This window comes from Lutra lutra, chromosome 6 (assembly GCF_902655055.1).
Source record: "Lutra lutra chromosome 6, mLutLut1.2, whole genome shotgun sequence".
NCBI lineage: Eukaryota > Metazoa > Chordata > Mammalia > Carnivora > Mustelidae > Lutra > Lutra lutra.
Window position 1 is genome coordinate 54471040 of NC_062283.1, and position 22999 is coordinate 54494038.

Sequence of the window (22999 nt, forward strand, 5' to 3'; positions counted from 1 at the left end):
ATTTCCTGTTGTACAGTTTATTTAAAATCATGTATCTAAGGCACAGCATCCGGCATGGCAAACTTTCAATTACTATTACTATTATTCTTTCTTGGATTATTTGGTTCCACAATTTATCTAAGAAAAACCTGATAGATTTTATAATCTGTTTCATTAAGTCTTTTTTTCCATTAGCGCACAGTTGCCTCTTTACAGAGAAGCCTTGAAGAAACTGCCTTGAGTAGGTAACTAACATTTACGTTTTGTTTCTGTGTTTATTTGTAGGGTGTACTCAGGCAGAAAGTCAAGATGGTTATGTGAGCTTCTCCAACTTGGCAGTTTTGATCTCTGGGTCAAATTGGCACTTTCTTTTTACTGTCACTTCCCCTCCAGGTAATATTAGCAGAGTGTGTTTTTACTATCTGTTTCTTAAAAAAAAAAAAAAAAATAGCCCCTTCTCCTTTATAATGGGAATAGCTCCTATCATGAATAAGAAGTCATCACAGTTTAGAGAAAAAAATCACTTGACTATATCATTAAGGTATGAGAAACAAGAACTCATGTAGAAATTAAGTCCCTGGAGAATTCTGGTAAGCAAGAATCCAAATATACAGTTTCTTCTAGTTGTTAAAATTTACTTTGAATGCTTTTTATTATTATTATTATTTATTCTTTCTCTGACATGTGGTGGCATTTGGTTGGATATTAATGAGAACATTTTAATTAGTAAAAAAGAGAGTCCTGGGATATTAAGTATTGTGAAATTTTATATTTCAGTTCTGCCCTCCTCACACAGTACCTCCCTCCAGCTCCATAACCATTCAAAGTCCTGGCACTTTAGAAGGACAGATAAAAGGTGTCTGTAAATTGCTCATATGCTCCAACTCATCTTGAGGAAACCTTGAAGAAAGGTCTTCTCCCTTCTGCAACACTCTTGACAACTTTTGCTATATTAGAGGGTAATACTACTCAGTAAGTTTAAAGTAGATAGCATGTTAATTTAACTTCGAAGGAATCTATGCAAAATCCTCCTCTCCCATTTCCATGAAGAGTAGAGCCACGTCTCCTCTTACCAAGGAGTGGTGAGAAAGGAGTGTTTGTTTGTTTGTTTGTTTGTTTTTGAGATTGTAGTTTTTGACATCCTGTTTTTTAAAATACTGAGCTCTCATAGAGACACCAGAAAAAGAAAAAAAAAGATGTAATTCTTCCATTCATTATTGTGATTTACCAGAAAGAAATTCCTCCACTAACAGAGCATCTAAAAGAATTCTAAAAATGCTGACACCACATTTGAACTAAAGAAGTAGATATTTATAACCACTTATTAATTTGGGGCAGAAAATTAGTCTGATACTAAAGCCACACAACTGTGGAAGCAGTTTGTACACGGATGTGGTGATGCAAAGTTTTATAAAATGCATTTGAATAGGGCACCTGGGTGGCTCAGTTGGTTAAGCCACTGCCTTTGGTTCAGGTCATGATCCCGGAGTCCTAGGATTGAGTCCCGCATCAGACTCCCTGCTTTCCACGGAGTCTGCTTCTCCCTCTGACCTTCTCTCCTCTCATGCTCTCTCTCTCTCTTTCTCTCTCTCTCAGAGAAATAAATAAAATCTTTAAAAAAATACATTCGAATAATCATCACTAGAGTTAAACCAGTTAGTTAATGGAAACAACCAGGGAAATCCCATGTTTTGATGTGAGATATCCAAAGCCCGACAACAACTGTTTAATTAAGGCCATGTATTAGTTCTCCTTATGAAACTTGAATTCCAACTGTCATAAGATACTTCTCAAAAAGAGAAAACTGTAGCTCTTGGGAAAATATACAATGAGCATTTGTCAACAACTTCTTTAACTCACTAGTCAGTGTACCATGAAGATGCAAACCTGGTTTAAAGAGCATTTAACATGGCCACAATGAAAAGATAAGCATTACAGAGAAGAGCATTTGAGAGATGTGCATCACACAGCCAGCTGAAATAAGTTTGCCACATTGGATATAGGGCAATAAAACTGTAATCTTTGGTGTTACATGTGTACAGATACCATTTACATCTGTAATGGAGAAAAATCATTTACCTATATACATATATATACACATATGTATACTATGTTCCAGAGAATTTGATAAACCTTGAATGGGCCTGTTTGAAAATACTATGGTCTGACATTGATCAGATCTATAATCATTTTTTCCCCTTATCCAAGTCCTGGACAATGTTTTTGCACTTGACTTCTGAGGTCAACTATACTATTATTAATCTTAATTTTGCAGGGCAAATATCTTTTAAGTACCTATGGAAGTGTCTTTATGTAGGACAGATCCATGGAGATACATGTTCAGTGTTCTGGATCATGGGATCCCCATGTATATATATTTTGGAAGGACAATCCATGCGGAGCTGGATATTTTGTCCCAGACTTGTCAGGTTATTTAAAGGACCTTTGTCCTTCAATTTCCTCAGTAGTTAACCAAGACTAACCAAATACTTCATCAAGGTTATTTTGAGGAATAAGCTATACAGCCAGTTGTAAAACGTGGTGTAGACAAAAACTTCTCAGTAACATTTTATGGTTTTGAGTTGGCCTTAGTGTTCACATTTACTAGACTACAGCTTTATTTTAGGTTTCTCTATAACTTGTAAAAGAGGCTGGGGAATTATCTTGAAAAGTTTTTCTTCAGCAATTTTCCTTAAATTATTCTTCATAATTTTCAAACCATGTCGATGAGGCGAGGCTCTATCAGAATGAGATTTCTGAAGTCTGAATTAGAAGAGAATAGATGGAAGATAGAGGACAAGTATCTTAGAGAGAAGAACAGTATTTTAGAAGTGTAGAAACTGAGGAGCTGAGAAATCAACCAGATGTGTATGGAACCCTCACAAGTCTTTCTAATATGTTGACTAATCTGGCTCACTTATTCGTTTCGGAACATCTGAGATGCCACCAAGAGAGAAGGGTTTCTGTGTGTTTAATTCTGCTGACTTCCCAGCCAGCCTTTCCCCCTTCCCTATCACCCCCATGACCTGGCTGTGGTTTCTCTGCCCGTTCCTTGCAGCCCTGCTGGGCTGCCGGGCTGAAAAGAGACCAGGGGAGCCCAGGATGCTCCTGGCCACGAAATCCAGAGAAATCTGGCTTGTCTCTGTTGTCCCTGCCATTTCCATGCCTGGGATACTCTACCTCCTGAAATTCGCATGACTCAATTATCATTTCACTCAGATTTCTCCCCAAATGTCACCTCCTCTGGAAAGTCTTTTCTGCATCACTCAGTCAACCCCACCACCATTCCCAGTCCTGCTCCATTGCCAGTCATTCTCTGTCGGCCAATCTCACTTTGGTCTTCATGGCACTTACTGCCACATGGGACCAGGGTATCAGTGTATTTGCTTGTTTGTCTACTGCCTGTGTTCTACCCCCCCCCCCCCATTCAAACCTAAGTTCCAAAAGGGGCAGGAGTTATGTTGAGTTCAGCACTGTATCTTTGGAGTGTAGAAAAACCTGGCACATCATAGGCACAACTATCTCTACTATTTTTAATTTCATTTTTTCAGTGTACCAAGATTCATTATTTATGAACCACACCCAGTGCTCCATGCAATACGTGCTTTCCTAAACACCCACTACCAGGCTCACCTAAACCCCCCACCCCCACCCCTCCAAAACTCTCAGTTTGTTTCTCAGAGCCCACAGTCTCTCATGCTTTGACTCCCCCTCTGATTTCCCCCAATTCACTTTTCCTTTCCTTCTCCTAATGTCTTCCGTGTTATTCCTTATGCTCCACAAGTAAGTGAAACCATATGATAATTGACTCTCTCTGGTTAACTTATTTCACTCAGCATAATCTCTTCCAATCCCATCCATGTTGATACAAAAGTTGGGTATTCATCCTTTCTGATGGCTGTGTAATATTCCATTGTACATATGGACCATATTTTATTTATCCATTCGTCTATTGAAGGGCATCTTGACTCTTTCCATTGTTTGGCAATTGTGGCTATTGCTGCTAGAAACACTGGGGTACAGATGGCCCTTCTTTTCACTATATCTGTATCTCTGGAGTAAATACCTAGTAGTATAATTGCAGGATCATAGGGTAACTCTATTTTTAATATTTTGAGGAATCTCCACACTGTTTTCCAAAGTGGCTATACCAACTTGCATTACCACCAACAGTGCAAGAGGGTTCCCTTTTCTCCACATCCTCTTCAACACTCGTTGTTTCCTGTCTTGTTAATTTTGGCCATTCTAACTGGTGTAAGGTCATATCTCAATGTGGTTTTGACTTGAATCTCCCTGATGGCTAATGATGATGAACAATTTTTCATGTGTCTGTTAGCCATTTGTATTTCTTCTTTGGAGAAGTGTCTGTTCATGTCTTCTGCTCATTTCTTTATAAGTAAGTAAGGATATTGAGATGATGTCTAAGATTGTAGCTTTGTAATGTTCTGCTACTAAAAATTTTTAAAAGCTTGTGGTCTCTACCCTTAGACCCAGGTACTTCTCTGGTCTTATAAATCAGTTAATTGACTTCAACCCCTCTGCCATTATTTGTGTTCGAAACACTTTCATGGCCTGATCTCATATATCCCACTTGGTATATGCTACTTCCCAGCTCAGAATTTTTCCTTTTATGACACCTCATTGCCTTCAAGATATAGTCAAGAAGCTTTTGGTTGACATTTACTGCCCACCAAAATTTATCTCAAATGCTTTCCAGCATTAATTCCCAGTATTTTTCGCACTAATTTCCTAAACAATTGCTCTTTCCTCCTTTCTGCCTTTATTTGCTTAGCCTTCAAAGCCCCACTTAAATATTCTCTTTTGGGATGCTTTCCCTGACCATATTGATGGGAAATATCCTTCCAGAGCAATTGATTGCATTATTCTGTTGACATGTGTCACATTCTGATTTGTGTGTGTGAGTGTGTGTGTGTGTAATTTTATCTACTAGCTTGTAAATATCTTCAGAATGAGAACAGTGACTTATTCTGTTAGCAAAGTAAACAATCACTGAGCAATCATTGGAAAATGGATAAAAGAATGAGGAATCTTGTTATACTTCTGCAAATCACCAGTAAAATCCATTCCCCTATCTCTGGGATAAATTTATCTTATTCAGATGTTCATAAAAAGCAACTAACTAATAACAAACAAGTCAAGTATGTCTCAAGCATAAGATGTACACAGGAGAACCATTTCTAGCTAATTTTGTTATGGTAGCTTTGGGACCAAGTCAGCCAGGAGTCAAGAGACTGAAAACCTGACAGTGACTTCCAATCAAAACTATATATATATATATATATATATATATATATATATATATATATATATATAAAAATCAGGTTCAGCCCAAGGAAAGCACAGCAAAGAATAGCATGATGTTTCCTTGAGTAGAAAAAATAAAAACTCTTGTTTTTGCCTACATTTATTCACATGATAGCAGAGGTTTGGTGTAAGCTGGTTTATTTGGATGTGTTACTTAAAAATCTCTGGCTCTAACTCATGCTTCTAGGCAAGCTTTTTTTTTTAAATTTTTCATTTTTGTATTGGGGTATAATTGACACATGATAAACTACAAATACTTTAAACATACAGTTTCATAGATTTTGATAAATATATACTCCCATGAAACCATCCCCACAATAAAGATAATGAACATATCTGTTACCCTCAAAATTATAGGTAAATTTAAATTTTTTTATTTAAAAAATAATACACAGTAAAATTTATTTTTGCATGTGTTTTTGTGGATTCAAATACCTTAACAGATTCATGTAATTACCACCACAGTCAGGATATAGAACATTTCCAAAAAAATCTCCCTTATTCTGCTGCTCTGTCCTCACATTCCCCCTGCCACTATCACTAATCCCTGACAATCACTTACCTGTTCTTTATCACTATAATTCTGTCTTTTCTACAATGTTATATAAATGAAATCATAAGATATGTACCCTTCAGAGATGGACCTCTCTCACTTAGCATAATACCTTTGATGGTCATCCCAGTTGCAACTTTCCTACTAATAGTGTGGTTCAGTTTTCCAGATAACAAAATTCTCATGGACGTTAGAAAATTCTCTTGGCTCTGTGGTAGGAGTCCCTGTTCCCTGTTTTGATGTTTTAAAAATAGGAGACATATGTCAGAACAAGTAGTTTCACACATTCTGGAGCTGAGAGCATTTCTATTCTAATTAGTAGAACCTGAGAGTGAAATTGAAATTTTGCATTGGTGGAAAAGGTAAGTCTGAGAATGAAAGGGGAGAATTGGAAGAATGCCCCATCGGTAATGGACAGAATTAGAAAGAACAATTGTATGTTATTGTTGGAACTGGATTCTTTTAGTTCTTCAGAAATACAAATTTTCAATTGATTATTAGTTCATTTAATCACTTAATTCAATAATAATTTATTGAACCTACTGACAGGTATTGTTGTAAACATATCTCTTCCACAGTATTTTTATTATATCAGCATCTTTTATCCTATTAATATGTTATTACTGGAGCTTTTTTTTTTTTAACAGGAGCCAATTTTACAGCTCGATCAAGGTCATTCACTGTCTTACCTGTGCGTAGGTCAGAGAAGTCAACCATCATCTTGGCTGCTTCCCTATGCTCAGTGGCCTCATGGCTGGCTCTATGCTGTCTGGTGTGCTGTTGGTTAAAGAAAAGCAAAAGCAGAAGTATGTAGATTTTTCTTTTGGGAATGAAAATATCAGTGGGGAAATGTTATCATGTATAATACACTAACATTTCTTTTTCTTTCCCCAAGAGAAATTTTTATGAAACTGTAACATATGGAACCAAATTATTCAGTTTATACAGTAGAAACAAAGATTGATTAACCTTAACTAATAATAGTGATAATAATGAGAGTATTTATTGAATATTCACTGTGGGCCAGGTTCTAAGTTCTTTATATGCATGGATTTTTTAATCTTCATAACAACCCTTTGAAGTAGGATCTGTGTTATGGGCGTGGCATGAGGCACACAAAGGCTAAATAACTTACCCAAGGTCACACAATCAAGAAAAAGTCAGGCAGTTTGGCTCCAGATGCTACTCTCTAAAACACTATGTTCCACTGCCCAAGTAATCCTCCAAAAAGTAAGTTTAAGAAAGAAGGGAAAGAGATTCAGAAGAGGGACGAGAATGTTTGGTGGGTTTTTTCCCTCTCAGAGGAGCATGGAAACTATTTTCTTGAACATTTTCCCAGAAGCAGATCGTTTCTTTTAGACTGGGGACATGGAGCATCACTGAGGGAAATAAGTTCTGGAAAACAGGCTTCTTTCTATCTTTCTACTCTGCTCTTAGAGTGAGGGAGATAGAGGGGCAGGCCAAGTATTGGCAAGTCCCTGGCTCCCTTCATCAAATGAGTGGATGAAACACTTGTGTGCTCAAACGTACGTGAGTACAAAAGAAGTGAGGCAAAGAGAGAAGTCAAAATAAAGAAAGGAAAGAGGAAGAAGCATGGAGCCACTACTGGAAGACTCATAGTGCTTGGGTTTCTGAGAGATCTTGGGGGAGGGAAGCTCCACGCACTCTTTATTTTGAACCAAGCATCAGTGTGATATACTTCCCTCTCTCCCTGTCCTGATGGGGCTGGCCAAACTGCAGGGAAACTCAAGGGTACCTTGTCTTTCTCAAGAAGAATGGGATCTCATCCTGAGTTGTTGCCTGTGATTTGTGGAATGCAGGTTTTGGTCTTTGGGGTTCTTTTTGTTTTTTGTTTTTTGGGTTTTTTTGTTTTGTTTTGTTTTATTAACATATAATATTTGTTTCAGGGGTACAGGTCTGTGAATTATCAATCTTACACAATTCACAGCACTCGCCATAGCACATACCTTCCCCATTGCCCATAACCCAGCCACCTTATTCCTCCCCCTCCCCTACCCCCAGCAATCCTCAATTTGTTTCCTGAGATTAAGTGTCTCTTATGCTTTGTCTCCCTCCCTGGTCCCATCTTGTTTAACTTTTTTCCCTCTCTTTCCCCCATGACCCCTCGTCCAGCCTCTCAAATTCCTCATATCAGAGAGATCATATGATAATTGTCTTTTGGTCTTTGTTTTTACATCTAAAGTAGTGTGTTTGTGTGCATTTGTGTGTGTGTTGATTTTTGGTTTGAAAGCAAAGACCTTTCATAATTTTTAATTTCATGCAATTCTGTGATATATTCTATTTAATTCTCATCCTCCATTTTACTGCTAAGCCTATCAGCAATGGAGGGACCCTCCCCCCACTAAGTTCTGCTCACCCATCTCCTTCCTTCTGTTCTCCAACTATAGAGGAAGATTCTTCCTGCAGTCTAACATACCATTCATTACCTTGGTATTCTCTTTTTCACTCTTTCAACTTTTCAATATCTGTGGACACATTTCCCTGTATTAAATTCACATATTTTCTGGGGTGCCTGGGTGGCTCAATGGGTTAAAGCCTCTGCCTTTGGCTCAGGTCGTGATCCCAGGGTCCTGGGATCGAGCCCCGCATCGGGCTCTCTGCTCGGTAGGGAGCCTGCTTCCCTCTCTCTCTCTCTGCCTGCCTCTCTGCCTACCTGTGATCTCTGTCTGTAAGATAAATAAATAAAATTTTTAAAAAAATTTTAAATTCACATATTTTCCTGATTGGATGTAGACTTCTAACTTTCTTATAAAAATAAAAAGAGATCAGGAAACACTGTATGAAAAAAAAAGGGTAAAAAAGGTACAATAACCAGTTTTGTATGAGTAATTTATATTTTCTTCTTTAAATCTTTCTGTGTTTTTCAAACTTCTAGGATTAGCATTCATTACTTTAGAATAATAAATATCATTCCCCATCTTCCTCATGGAACAATATTCTCCAATTCAGCTGTACAGTCTGTGTCAGCAGTGTATGAAATTTTGATCTTGGGACCTTGTTCCCCTTTCAGTAATTATTGAAAACCCCAAAGAGATTTTGTCAATGTATGTTTATCTATTAATACTTCCAAATTAGAAGTTAAAAGAGCAAATGTAAAATTTATTTATTTTCTTTAAAATAACAGTAATACATGCATTATATGCCAACATAATTATTGTTTTTTATTTAAAATGATGTTTCCAAATATATATAATGAAAAGAGTGGCCTTTTTATAAAACTCTTTAATGTCTGTCTTAAGAAAGGTCAGCTGTATTCTCTAGCAGCTTCCACATTACATTGGCTGCAATGTATTGTTTTGGCTGAAGTATGTGAAGAAAATCTATCCTCACACAAGTACAAGTAGAAGAAGAAGAGTATTTTAATAACATTCATAGATAATTGTGGATCATCTTCTTTGATACTGCACCCAACATGGCCAAGAGATAGTTACTTACAAGTACATCTCAATGTACGTTCTATACCCTGTATATGAAAAGCCACTAATCTATTATTGACTTTGAGTGGAGCTTTTACTTATGCATGATTTTGAAATATTATGCTTTAGCCATTTGGAAAAATATTGTTTCACTGAGTTATAAAGATTTTCCAAATGCTGACATATTTCATTCTATAATTTTTTTAAAACTGCATTTGTTAATATCAACATTAAACTTTAAGAGTTCATTATCTATAAAACTTATAGTTGATAAAAGTTGTCCCAAATTTTAAATTTCCCATGAAAGCTTGAATTTTATCACTGGAAGAAACTATGGTCACTTGTTTCATGGAAGTTATAGGCTGGCTTTATTCACTTAAAAAAAAACCTACCAAGTACCCAAATAGGAAAAACCAGAATCTACCTTTCATTCTTCCAAGTTCTTTCAATGTAAAAAATGTTGTTCTATGAAAAATCAGGTTTTTAGCTAAACTCAATTGCTGAAGTGTTTTCCTTGAGAGAAATTATCATATGCCATGGCCTGGTGTCATTTGACCTTACATTATGAATTTTTTTTTTTTATCTTCTGCCATTCAAACTGAAATAAAACTCTGAGCAAGGACCGGGTCTTTCTTACTTATTGTCTTTCCATTGCTTAGAACAGTTTCTGACATAAGCAATGTAAATACATTTTTGATTAAGATAATTAATAAATAAATGAACAGAATATAAAAATCTCTCATCAGTCAAAAGTGGAAATCTTCAATCAAGAGCTCATATATGCACGATCTCTATGGATTGTACCAATGTGAATTTCCTGGTTTTGATATCATATTATATAAGTTGTTAACAGTAGGGGAGGCTGGATAAGGATGCATGAATCCTTCAGTATATTTCTTTGCAACTTCCTGTGAATCTATCATTATTTCAAAATAAAAGATTAAAGAGTATTGTAACATTCTATACCAGCTCTGTCCAGTAAAAATATAACATGAACCACAAATGTGAAGCACATGATGCAATTTTATAGTATCCTCTTAACCTAATATATCAACATTTATATGTAATAAATATAAAAATGGATATTTTACAGGTTCTTAAAATCAGGTATATATGTTACACTTACAGCACATCTTAACTCAAGCTAGTCATAATTCAAGTGCTCCATAGCCATATATTATGGCTATTGTATAGTATAGTTTTATACCTTAAAGTTGCTGGTCAGTATATGGGGTTGTATTTCATTATTTCTTAAGCTCTGAATACATTATATGCATTCTCATATATGTGTATCGCAATCATTTTGTGGGGGCATACAAGAGAAGCACGTTGGCATTTAGGACCAGTTTACAAATAAAATGTTTTATTCTAAAAAACAAGAAACAGTCACATCTTTTTCTCATTAATCTAGAAATAAAAAGTGAAGATATTTCTGAATTCCAGAATAACGGCCAGAAGAATCATATCCACATCTCATCCAAACACCCAAGATCACAAGAGACTAAAAAGGAAGACACCATGATGGGAGAAGGTAAAGTTGGACAGTGGGAATGATTCCTGTAAGAGACACCCATCCTGGATGAGCTGTGGCCTCCCTCTCCCCATGGCTGTCAGTTTCTGGGTCAGTTTAGTTGTTAACCTCTTCTTTCATCTTTGTTACTTCCTCTTAATGGAATTACACCCCAGTATAGGAGTACACAAGTCCAGCTGATTCACTCAGCTATTAACCAAGTCTTCAAGTTGACATTTATATTTTTTTCTTAGTAGATGATAATTGGTTTAACATTTGAGTTTATTACATAGAGAAAGGGAAAAGCAAAGTATAGGCATATAATCTTTCCCTTAGCTATTGCAAAGTTGCCAGTCTGGCAACACTATTGAATTTGGGAAATAAGACGGTAGAGTTGCCAAATACCAACTATGCAAATTAGATTGAATATGGAGCCCTTAAGAAATGAGTCAGCTTTGTTTAGTTCTGCTTTGTTGTTTAGTCATACTTTTAACAAAATGTATTATTTGCTTACATTGTACATTAAACCTATATAATTTTGCTTGTTATATTTTTTAATTGCCATTGGACTTAGTGCCAAACAAAGAAAAGGTAGGCATTTACTTCAGACCAATGCTTTCCCCTTGTCCTTCTAAGATACAGAAGACAGGAAGACTGTTGGCAGAACACAAGATGGATTTGCCACATGTGGATATGGTGTATGAAAAATATTCATATAATTTCCATGGATCTGAAATGCTTTGAAGCACACTCTAAAGAGAATAATACTGCTATTTATTCTAAGCAGTAGTCAATATTCATGATATTTTCTGCTTGAGAAAGGGATATGAATCTTAATGGTTCTAGCACCAGGTTTAACTCAAAAATAGCAATTCAATGTTGTTCTTCCTCTAACCAGTTCAATGGACTCTGGCTTGTGTGTGTGTGTGTGTGTCTGTGTGTCTGTGTCTACCTGTGTGTGTGCATGTGTAAATACCAGTTTGTTTGCCTGTTTGAATTTTCCCACTGGAGGAAATGAATTTATTTTTTTTAGAAATGTCCCAACGAATTAGAAAGCCATACTCTAGCCTGACCCTATACCGGTAGGTGGTGGTAGGATTGGAGTGGGTGGGTATGAGAAGAACGAAGACAGAGAGAAATGGACAGAAATTCCTTCTGGATTCCATCTAAGACCACATTAATTTTGGTTTCTAGAGACCTCTTGTCCATATTACTGCATGCAAATTCAGAACAAGTGTTTGAAAATGCTCATCTGAACTCAGCTCTTCAAGGAACAGCATGTTTAGCTGCATTCTTAAGCAAACAGCAAGAGTGATGCTAATCTCCCCCTAATCTAATATGGCTATCGACATGAATCTCAGTTGCCCTACTTAAATTAACTACATTAAGCAGTCCACAATGCCTGGGTGTTTTATTAAGGAACATTTTTTATCTGATGCCTTATTAATAAAGTATCAGGAATGAGATAAGGGACAGGGTTCCTGTGGAAAAGTTTAGATTGAAGAAATGGGTGTATCAAAGGCCATGTTATTCAGACATCCAGGTTAAAAATAGAAAGTTGTGTTGTATTCAAATCCTCCCCTAGGGATCATAGCAGATTTGTTTCCTTATTTTCTAAGCTTTGCTCAAATCTGAAGAGCATCTTCAAGGCAAGTAATGACGCATCTCCTACTTTTCTTCAGAAATTATTACCAGCTACACAACAACTAGTTACTGCTGGCTTCAGATAAGTTTGGTTTCATTTCATTATTTCCATGGCACTTCAGTCTCCCTTTTGCCTCTTTTTCTAAACTTTTGGGATTGGCTATGTCTCTCCTGAGCACATCGCATTCACTAAGTACTACCTGGCACTAAAATTTTTTAGCTGTTGGAATTGAGCATTTCCACTGTCCTGTAGGTTCAGACTGTAAACTCATCATGTTACAGCTTTACTAAAAATCGCATAGATGCAATAGTGAGAATAGAGTTACAATAGGGGAAGAAAGGAGTGGCGCATATATCCCTTGCATTTTATTGTTACCAGCCATCTGAGCTAGCTTCTTCAATTCATATCTGGCCTTGTCACTCTGCCAGTGAGAAGATCTAATGAATTTCTAGTGTTAGCTGGAGAGCTGAAGAATGGGACTGTTAACAGCATAAAAACCAAGAGTCAGGCAGACTGAGTTTACCCCTGACTCTCCCATTGACTTGCCTCCTGGCCTCAAGGAAGCCAACTATCCTCTCTGTGCCCATGAGCTCCCTCCCTGGTAAAGTTCCCATGTTAATACCGCCCACACATATGGTTTTTGTGCAAACTGAGTGAGTTAATATCACTAAAGTGTGCAGAACAATCCCTGGCATGTTGTATGTAATACATACATGTTATCTGTTGTTGGTTCTTCTTGTTATTTAAAAGACAGAACCTTCCAAAGCCTGACTCCATCCTATCCTTGTAATCTTACACTGCAATTCACCTTCCTGCCGCCTGCTCATACCCCCCATGCTAACTCACTCATTCTGGGACTTGTCTAAGACCTTCCCACCCATTAGCTTGTATGGTTTCTTCCAGTTGGATTGCTTGTCTTCACCTGTTAAAAATTTCTGAAGCTTTTAAGCATCAGCTCACTGTGGTTTTTGTTTTGTTGTGATATATGTATGTATGTATACACATACATACATACATATTTTATAAATATATATATATATATATATATATATATATATATATATATGTTCTTTCCAATCCCTCCTACTTCATTGAAAATTAGTATTTTCCTCTTTGTGTATCAAGAATATTGAATGTGTACTTCCATGGTAGTACTCGTGTTTTTTAGGAGTTATGGGTGGTTCTCTGTTCCCACAAGCCAGTGATTTTTTTTTAAAGAATTTATTTATTTATTTCTCAAACAGAGAGAGCACAAGCAGGGGTAGTGCCAGGCAGAGGGGGAAGCAGGCTCCCCTTTGAGCAGGAACCTGTTGCGGGACTTGATCTCAGGACCCTGGGGTCATGACCTGGGCTAAAGGCAGACATGTAACCAACTGAGCCACCAGGCATCCCCAGGCCAGCAGTTCCTAACCAGGGTAATTTTGGCTTCCAAGTGGGATGAAAATCTCATCCTGGTTTTCTTCTTCTTTTTTTTTTTTTTTTTTAAAGATTTTATTTATTTGTCAGAGAAGGAGAGAGAGAGAGAGAGCACAGGCAGACAGAGTGGCAGGCAGAGGCAGAGGGAGAAGCAGGCTTCCTGCCGAGCAAGGAGCCCAATTGGGGACTCAATCCCAGGACACTGGGATCACTACCTGAGCCAAAGGCAGCTGCTTAACCAACTGAGCCACCCAGGTATCCCTCATCCTGGTTTTCTTAATTTTCTTGATCCTGATCCTGATTATCCTAGTTTTAAAAATAAAAGCCTATGTCTCAGCAACTCCCTCAGTACCAGACAAATTGGGACAGTGGTCATCCTATCTCTAGAAGACATTTGCAATGCCTGGAGACTTTTTTTTTTTTTTTTTTAAGAGGGAGAGCGAGCACATGAGTGAGAGTGCAGGGAGGAGGGGCAGAGAGAATCTTCAGCAAGGTCCATGTGCAAAGCCAGACACAGGGCTTGATCCCAGGACCCTAAGATCAAGACCTGAGCTGAAATCAAGAGTTGGATGCCCAACTGACTGAGCCACCCAGGCACCCCTGTCTGGAGACATTTTTGTTGTCACAGTTGTCACAGGGAGGGGGAGATACTACTGGCATCTGGTGAGAAGAGATCAGGGGCATTATAAACATTTATAATGCACAGGACCACCCCACAATGAAGATTATTTGGTTGAAGATGTCAATAATGTTAAGGTTGAGAAACCCTGGTAGAAACTATTATTTGTCTTTGTAACACATAGAGGGAGATGCTGGAATGACATAACAATAAATGCAGTTAGATTATGTCTCCCAGTAAATATTGAGTAAGTATTTATTTACCTCCTGATATTTATTTAGTACCTTATGAGATCTTTTCTGTATGGATGCGAAGGGGTGATATCTGGTCCCCTGTCCTTGATGAGCTGGCAGTATGCAGGTTGACACACAAAACTAATATTTGGGGGAAAATGAAAGAACAATTCTAGGCAACAAGCAATTAAATGTAAAGCAATCAAAGCAAACAATATGTATTCAAAGCATTTATGGATGGGAGAGAATGCTCCAAGAGAGAAAGAATATCATTATCTTAAGTTACATGTTTACTCCCTCTAGCTCCTAAATCATATCACACTGTTTCAGATCCCATTTGCTAAGGGCTTGGTTGTCCAGTTTTATAGAAATGGTTTATAGAAATGCCAGGGAGGGAATCTAGCTTTGCCCTGTCAAAGCTCAATTTTGTACCATTCCTTTTCAACCATTCCCTTGGTCCCCTAATTTGGTTGATAGGGGGCAGATCTCCTAGGTGAGATACTTCAGAGTTATCTTTACCTCCTAGGGTTCCCCCTACCACTCTGTGCTCTTTCACCAAGTATAACCAACTTCTCCTCTGCAATGTCTGGTTTCCACCTTATCCCACTCCCTTTCACAACATATCTACTGTTCAGTCTCAGCTAATAGCCCCATTATAGATGTCCAGTCTCCCACTCCTTCTTTTCCCTCCAGGACAATATTCCCCATACACAATTAGTTCTCCCAGCCTCAAAATGACCTTCTTCAATGTATCCACACATCTAAAGTCTCCATTCCTTCTTATCCCAGATCAAATTCTTCTCTTCCTTTTCATTTTTATTTTTTCTTAGCTAGAAGGAATAATCCCCTTCTCTCAAATTTGATAACACTTCCATCTTGTTCACTTAACACCATATATATATATATATATATATATATATATATATATATATATATATACACACATAAAATTTTGGTGTTTGTGTGGTCGAGATCCTTTCATAAAAGTTCTGTATCTTTTCTAATTCTAGCAACACTGTTACCATAGGGCGTTAGGATATTAGACCACTTATAACTATTGTTGTTGAGTGAACAATGAAGATAGAGATGAAATGAGACCCCTTCCCGCCCTTCCCCCTCTTTAGAGAATGCTGGATTCTAGCAGTTTTTCAATGGCTATGAAAAAGTCCCCTTATTTCTTCTAAAAGAGATGTGGACAGTTTATTTGGGTTCACAAAATTAACAACAGGATAATGACTATACATCTTTGGGGTCCTAACAATAGGGAAAATGTGACTTCTCACTTCCAGAGAAAATGTTTTCTAGGGCCATTTTGCTTTCCTTGCTACTGCCTTTGTCTTTATGGGACAGCTACCACTACAGAACTCAGTGTTGCCTTCTCCTGAGCAAACATTGATCTTTGGTCACTGGCCACCTTTTTTTTTTTTTCTTTTTTATGAAATCTATGTACCCAATGTTGGGAATTGAAAATTGACATGTAAAAATGGCAAGATATTAAGGATGTGTGAGTATAACCATCAACTTCAGGGATTTATGTCTCCCGCTTTAGAGTCCTGTTCACCATAGATGGTATATTTTGTGAATATAAAATAGAACAGATTGTCAGTTTACCTTTATAGGTACAAATCTGTAAGAAGGACAGGGAGAAGGGAGAAGAGAGATGGCCTCAGGATGTCCAGAAGTAGGGAAAACCAAAGCAGCTCAGGACTACAAATTGTCCCAAGTTTCCAGGAAGGTAAAACTATATTTGGAAATTATTAATAAAGAGCATACCCATGTCATATAATTAAAAATACATGAACACTTCCTAATTTAAAAATATGAGTAAATGAAAATAAAATATTGAAATAAATAAATAAATGAAAATAAAAAATGAATAAAGTCTAGCACTTAATTCCTTAAGAAAACTTTTAAAAATAGGAATATTTTTTAAAATACTAGGAATAAGAGTCTTCCTGCTAAATAAGATGGAGAGTTCCAATGCTCTTTGCAATCAAGATCCAATATCATGTTTAACAATGAAGTATTAGAAGAAGTACTACTCACATGAATACACCACAATTTTATAACATATGTTTTAGAATGCTAGAAAATGCAGGTATAAAAACAAAATTAAGGCAATGTTAGAGAAAATACATGATGGTTCACAAATGATATAATTGTTTAATAGTAACTTAAAAGATTTCAACCATTAACTGCTGTAATTTATAAGTTATTTGAGTAGCTTACTCAAAAACTATGTCAGTTTATGGAAAAATAATATTGTATAAGCCAGTGGTATAGTTATGAAACATACTGCAATGCATAATAGCAACTAAAAATACGCTGTCTGGGAAGACAATCTTAACAAGAGATATATTGGACTTATATAAAAAATAAACAATATTCTATTGAATTGTTTAAAGGGGAGACTTGATTACATAAGAAATTGCAACATGTTTCTAAGTAGATTGACTAATATTACAAAGACATCAGTAGTTCCTAAATTAATTTTGGTTAAATGCAGCTACAATCATTTTATACTGAATAAAACAGCATAAGATGATTCTAAAGTTCTTCAGAAAATATAGATCAATGACATAAATCCAATTTTTATAAGAAATTTATTTTTATGGCAGTAGTGATGGGTAGCTCAAAGGAATAATATTTAGGTTACTATTTTTAAGGTAGTGTGATACTGACAGAAGAATATTTGGAGATATTAGGGCAAATAACTTCAATTAAATATAAATATTAGACATATAAATGTAACATGATAAAAGAAATAATGAAAATAAAGGAAAACAAGTGTTAGTCTATAAATAGGGTTAGTAAATTTGACTATTTAGAATACTTCTCAATCTAGATTCATACTTCAAAAAATACAGCAATGTGGGGCACCTGGGTGGCTCAGTCAGTAAAGTGTCCGACTCTTGTTTTCAGCTCAGGTCATGATCTCAGGGTTGTGAGATTGAGCCCTAGGTCAGGCTCCACACTCAGCAGGGACTCTGCTTGAGATTGTCTTTCTCCCTCTCCTTCTGCCCCTCCCCACCTTCACTGGTGTTTGTTTTCTCTCTCTCTCTCTCTCAACAACAACAAAAATACATCAAAGTAAACTCCATATGGATTAATGAGTTAAATCAGGTTTACTGAAACATATCCATTGCTGGAATATTATAAAAACAATAAAATGGAAATCAATCATGATATAATATGGGACTAAATGCATTTTTTCCTTCAACTTTTTAAAATTTCCATACCTCCTGATTTCCCATACATTTCTTGTTAAAAATATATGATAATTTTTCACTTAAAGGAACAAATAATCTAGGTTAACTAATCTTAATTATTACATATGCCTTCTTCAATATGTGGACAGGACTGTTGCCCTTATTAACAAATGAGAAACCCAAGGTGGAGTGCATTCTTTCTGTTAGTTGATCAACTATCCTTCTGTCTGTTTCAGACCCTATTTCAGCTCCAGGGTCCAGGTGATTATATTTAAACTTCTATGCTGAAACCAGGTCATCCAACACAGAATGCAGGACATGGAGACTAGGCTGGGAAAATATGAGCAGTGAGGGTGGTGGGAGGGGAGTAGAGACTCATTGCTAATGTTCCCCTTACAAAAGGAGCCAGTGAGCAGTACCCATACAAATTTAAAGTAATCACAGGAACACCATATACTTGTTGCCCAAGAAAGTTTTGGAAAACAAAGGAGGTAAAGGATAGTTGGAAAAGGTATAGCTGTTTATGATGAACTGGATCCAAAACCACTAGCTGAAAGGATCCAAAACCATCCAGTCTTCCTTTTCATAGAAAAGGGATATATGTTTCCATATTTTATCCCATTCTTCCTGAAACTCGATCAAACCCACCAATGGGACTCTAGATGTCCTGGTGGGGCCATTTGATGTCTTATCTTTCCATTTTAATGGGGACTTACCAACAAGGTGGAGGTAGAAGAGAGACATGACAATTCATATGTTTTGATATTCACTATTCTTCCTTCCCTAAAACCCAAACATTCAGCTGAATGCCTTAGGACACGTATCTACTATAAATTCATTTTTTATCTAATTTGTCTGAGATCTAAGCTTCCTGTGGAGGTCCAAGATCAAAGGATCTGATTCCTTCTGATGTCAGTGCTGACATATAATGTGTACTGACTTAGTTCTGTCTATAACCTCACAGTGGGAAGCGGCCAGGTTCCCTGGGCACCTTTACACGGTGCACTTTCATTTCAACTAGGGAGTCTGTCAGGTATGTTGCTGATTGGAGCTTCCATGTAAATAATTCATGGGAGATTTTTAAATGTTTTGGGGCCTGCAAAGGAAAGATATGCTTGTGTTAGTCTTTTATGAATAGATGCAGACTTGAAGAACAAGATGGAACAGATCTCCAATGACGGTCTCTCAAAAACAAGATAACAATATCTTCAATGGGTTGAAAATAGGTGACTTGTTATGTTTGATTCCTCTTCTATGAAGTGGTGTTGGTTTTACCAATGGATAAAAATTCAAAGTCTTTTCCCCCCTTTTTAAAGTTTGCTTCTATCTAACAATGTATTATTCTTGTTCTTTGGTTATTTGCTGATCTCAGTAAACTATGTCTTTTCCTCCTGGTGGGAGCAGTAATTATGGAAATGACACCAAACTCAGTAGTTGGCATAGGACTTGGCATAATAGGAAGACGAGGTTGATGGCACAAAAAGTTCCTTCCTGGAAGAAACTCAGCTTCCCAAGAGGAAGATGAGACTGTCATACAAGGAAAGGTGACTAATGATAGAAGCAGTTGTCCAAGTCAAATGAGAAACTTTAGTCAACAAGTATTGAGGCATAAATCAATGTAGTTTAAGCTGTCCAGGAACGGTTCTGGAAGGATCTGAAGATCCCATACAGAAACAAGGATATCTGAAAGTTCTCATAGCTCTAAGCAAGAGAATCATCCCATAGTTAGGTCATATCCCATAGCAGATATATGCCAGGGAAAAGGACGGTGGGAAAAGAGAGAGAAGATAGTAATAGCATAAGTTCAGCAGAACATTAATTGATGTATCACAGAAACAATGTAAACAACATGATTTCTTTATCTCACTTGCCTGCTCCAAATCAAAATTATATCACATATACTTATATTATGATCATTACTCTCCCTTTCCTCACCTCACTTCCCCTTCATTATTAGATTAAAATGATGTGGAAAATTGGTACCTTTTTCCCCAATGCTGTCTGTTAGAGCGTGATACAGACATGATCATTGTCTGCTAATGCACATCAAAACAACTCTTGGGAAACTGAGAGAGGAGATAATATACAGGTTAATAAATTAGCATTTATATTACATATCAAAGAGTGGTTAAGGAATTTGAAAGTGAGATATAAGAAAAGCAGGCATGGGAAATGTTGATAACAGTGTTGCCACACACCCTCCCCCCCTCACCCCCCCAAACTTCCACCCCCCTCACCCCTGTCCCAGGAATTTAAGATAGTTCTCAACCTTTGTTTTCACTGTAAGGCCCACGAAAGAAGACGTTTGCATGCATGCCATATTTCCATGCAAATATCCAACCCAACATTCTTCTTAACTTCCCGCTTCTATCCTCAACTCTACACAGTATTATGTAGTGCTTAGAGTACAGACTCTGGAGCCAAGAATCTTGAATTCTGTCAAGTAAGTAAGATCTGTCACTACTTTGTATGTGGTCTTGGGAAGTTACTTAACCTCTTTGTACATCAGTGGACTCCCTTCTAAAAGGGAGATAATAATAGCACTTACTTCAGGGGTTGTTGTAAGTATTAAATTACGTATATGTGTATTTAGTGCCCAACATGTGATAATCTCTATAATTGCTATTTAAATGTTATTTTCAACAATTAGCCTGTTCCTCTTCAAAAGATAGGTGCTAGAATACAAATGAATAAGGGCATTATTAACTGAACAATCTTATTTCTTTTAATTGGTAAAAAACCCTATAATTTAATAAAATGTTTTTTAATCAAATCAAGATACCTTGATGTTTGTAAGAAATAGAATGATACATCCCTCAATACATAATGTGTTCTGACAATAAGAAACTCATGAGTTAGGAAGTACTTCCTGAAGGAAGTAAGGCATTGGGGTAGATGAATAAAAGGCAGAGAGTGTTGGAAGATAGGATGAAAAAAGATTTCAGGACTAGGATATTTTAAGATAATTCCTACAGGTGGGAGATGAGGTAATTAGGGGAAGAGCTCAGACTTTTGGGCTCAGAGGAGGGTGCAGCTAGACTGAGCACTATGAGTCTATCAAGTACTTTAAAGGAATTGGACTTGAACAGCCGGCCATAGAGACTTTAAGATATCAAAGTTAGAAAAGAGTATACTTTCTGAAAATAAGGCTTACATTATGTAAGCCAGTATGTACATTAAATTTCCATGAAATACTCAGATGAATGGTTCTTTTGTTTCTTCCTGAAGTTATCATCATCACAGTAATAATTCAACCTTAACACAACAGCTGAGCTTTATAGCGTCCTTCATAGTGTACAAAGTGCCAAACCATGTTGTAACTCATCTGCTTTCATGACAGTTTTAGAAGATAGCAGACCAAATTTTCCCATATCATTAAAAGAAAACTGCACTTCAAAGGGTCAAATTAGTTTTCCTGGTAAACCCAGACATAAGTTCAATAGGTTCAGTAGTCCCATTCCAAAACATGTATTCTTACCACCCGCCCTGAGGTCATGTACGAGTACACACATGCATATGCACATATATGCACACACTCATATACACATGCACACATGCACACGTACACACACTCACACAGAGTGAGCACTAGCCAGAATGTGAAATTAGGGACTTTGTTACTGTGAAATGCTTTTCCATATGTGTCATCTGAAAAAACTTCCCACTTTCTTGAACGTTCTTCTTAACAGAAAAGGAAACTAGTATCAGTGTTCAGTTAACAGTGAGATAATTTCTATAGAACATAAAAGCAGAGTAAGAGCAAGCCCATGTTTTCAAGGAGGCTATAATTTCTTGGGAGGAAATGTAAAATACATTCATGCCCTTATATTTATAGTATTCATTCAAGAAAAACTCATTAGCACCTACAGCCACCAGGAAGTTGGACAGCCACCAGTAATACAGTCTGAGTGGAATATTTTTATTTTCAATTGGTTTATTTTCATGTGCACCAAAAAATGTTTTGTAGTTTTTTCTGATGCAATAGAAATATATCCTGTTTTGCTTTCTCTAGATTACAAGATCTCTTCTATTTTCTAATCTCTCAACTATAAGTGGGGATAGTTCTTAAGTCCCTGACCCATATCTAGATATTCAATAAATGTTAGCCTTCTTCTCTTCCCCACCACTGTTACATCTTGCAATCAGAATCTGTCTGCTTGGCTGTCCAATATTTTTGACTCTGGCCTACTCTTCTTTATTATGTTTTGCTCAGACTATTGCAGTAGTCTTTCAACTGACCTCCTTCACTCCCCCACAGTTCACTGTCTTCATTATAGAAAGGCTCTTCATCCCAAGATGAAAATAATATGTCACTGCCCTACTCTAAAACCACCACCTCATCCTCTGTGATATAAATTCCAGATTCCTTAGGTGAGTTTTCAAGACCCCTTATTTATTTATGACCTCTATCAAGTATGATAACTTTTTCTTTTACCACTCTCCACCCTACATCCACATCTATATATACAACTTCAGTTCTCTGTGTCTGGAGCTATTTTCAGAGTCCCCAGCACATCTTGTTTGTTTTTACTGACTTGGTTTTGCATGTGCCATCCTGTATATTAGAATGTCTTTCCACCATGTTATGCCTCAAAACTTGAGTCATATCCTTTGTGAAGTCTTTCTAACCTTTCAGGCAGGGTTAAGTAATTCCTCTTTTGTCTTCCCTAGTATTTTACTTACATACTCACTATACACACTCACTATAAGGCTCTCACCTTCATCAGCTTAGAGGTCTGTTTCCCAGAGCCCCTGGAGAGCAGGGGACATGTTCCCAGGACGTTTGTTATCATAGGACCTAATATAAGCTCTGTGCATTTTCTGATTTAGGTCTGTCTCCACTACTAGAGCATAAACACATGATAGTAGGACTGCTTCTTGTTCATTGCTGTATTTCTAGGCCTACCACATAGTAGGCGCTCAGAAAATGAATGAATGAATGAAAAGGATAAAAGAAAGAAAGAAAGGGGAGGGAAGGAAGGGAGGGAGGGAGGGAGAAAGAAACTAATAAGCCAGTGAGAAAATAGATGAGATCTCCAATGAAGAATCTCTACAGGCTCCAAATGAGTGCTC

General features: G+C 36.9%; 1 protein-coding gene across 1 annotated transcript in view; it reads left to right on the plus strand.

Annotated features, from left to right (window-relative positions):
• Nucleotides 1-22999, plus strand: part of LOC125102237 (fibrocystin-like) — a 53471-nt gene that overhangs the window by 25075 nt on the left and 5397 nt on the right. The window contains 3 exon segments of the mRNA XM_047733202.1: nucleotides 265-372; nucleotides 6505-6663; nucleotides 10706-10825. Coding sequence (XP_047589158.1) covers nucleotides 265-372; nucleotides 6505-6663; nucleotides 10706-10825 — 387 coding nt within the window.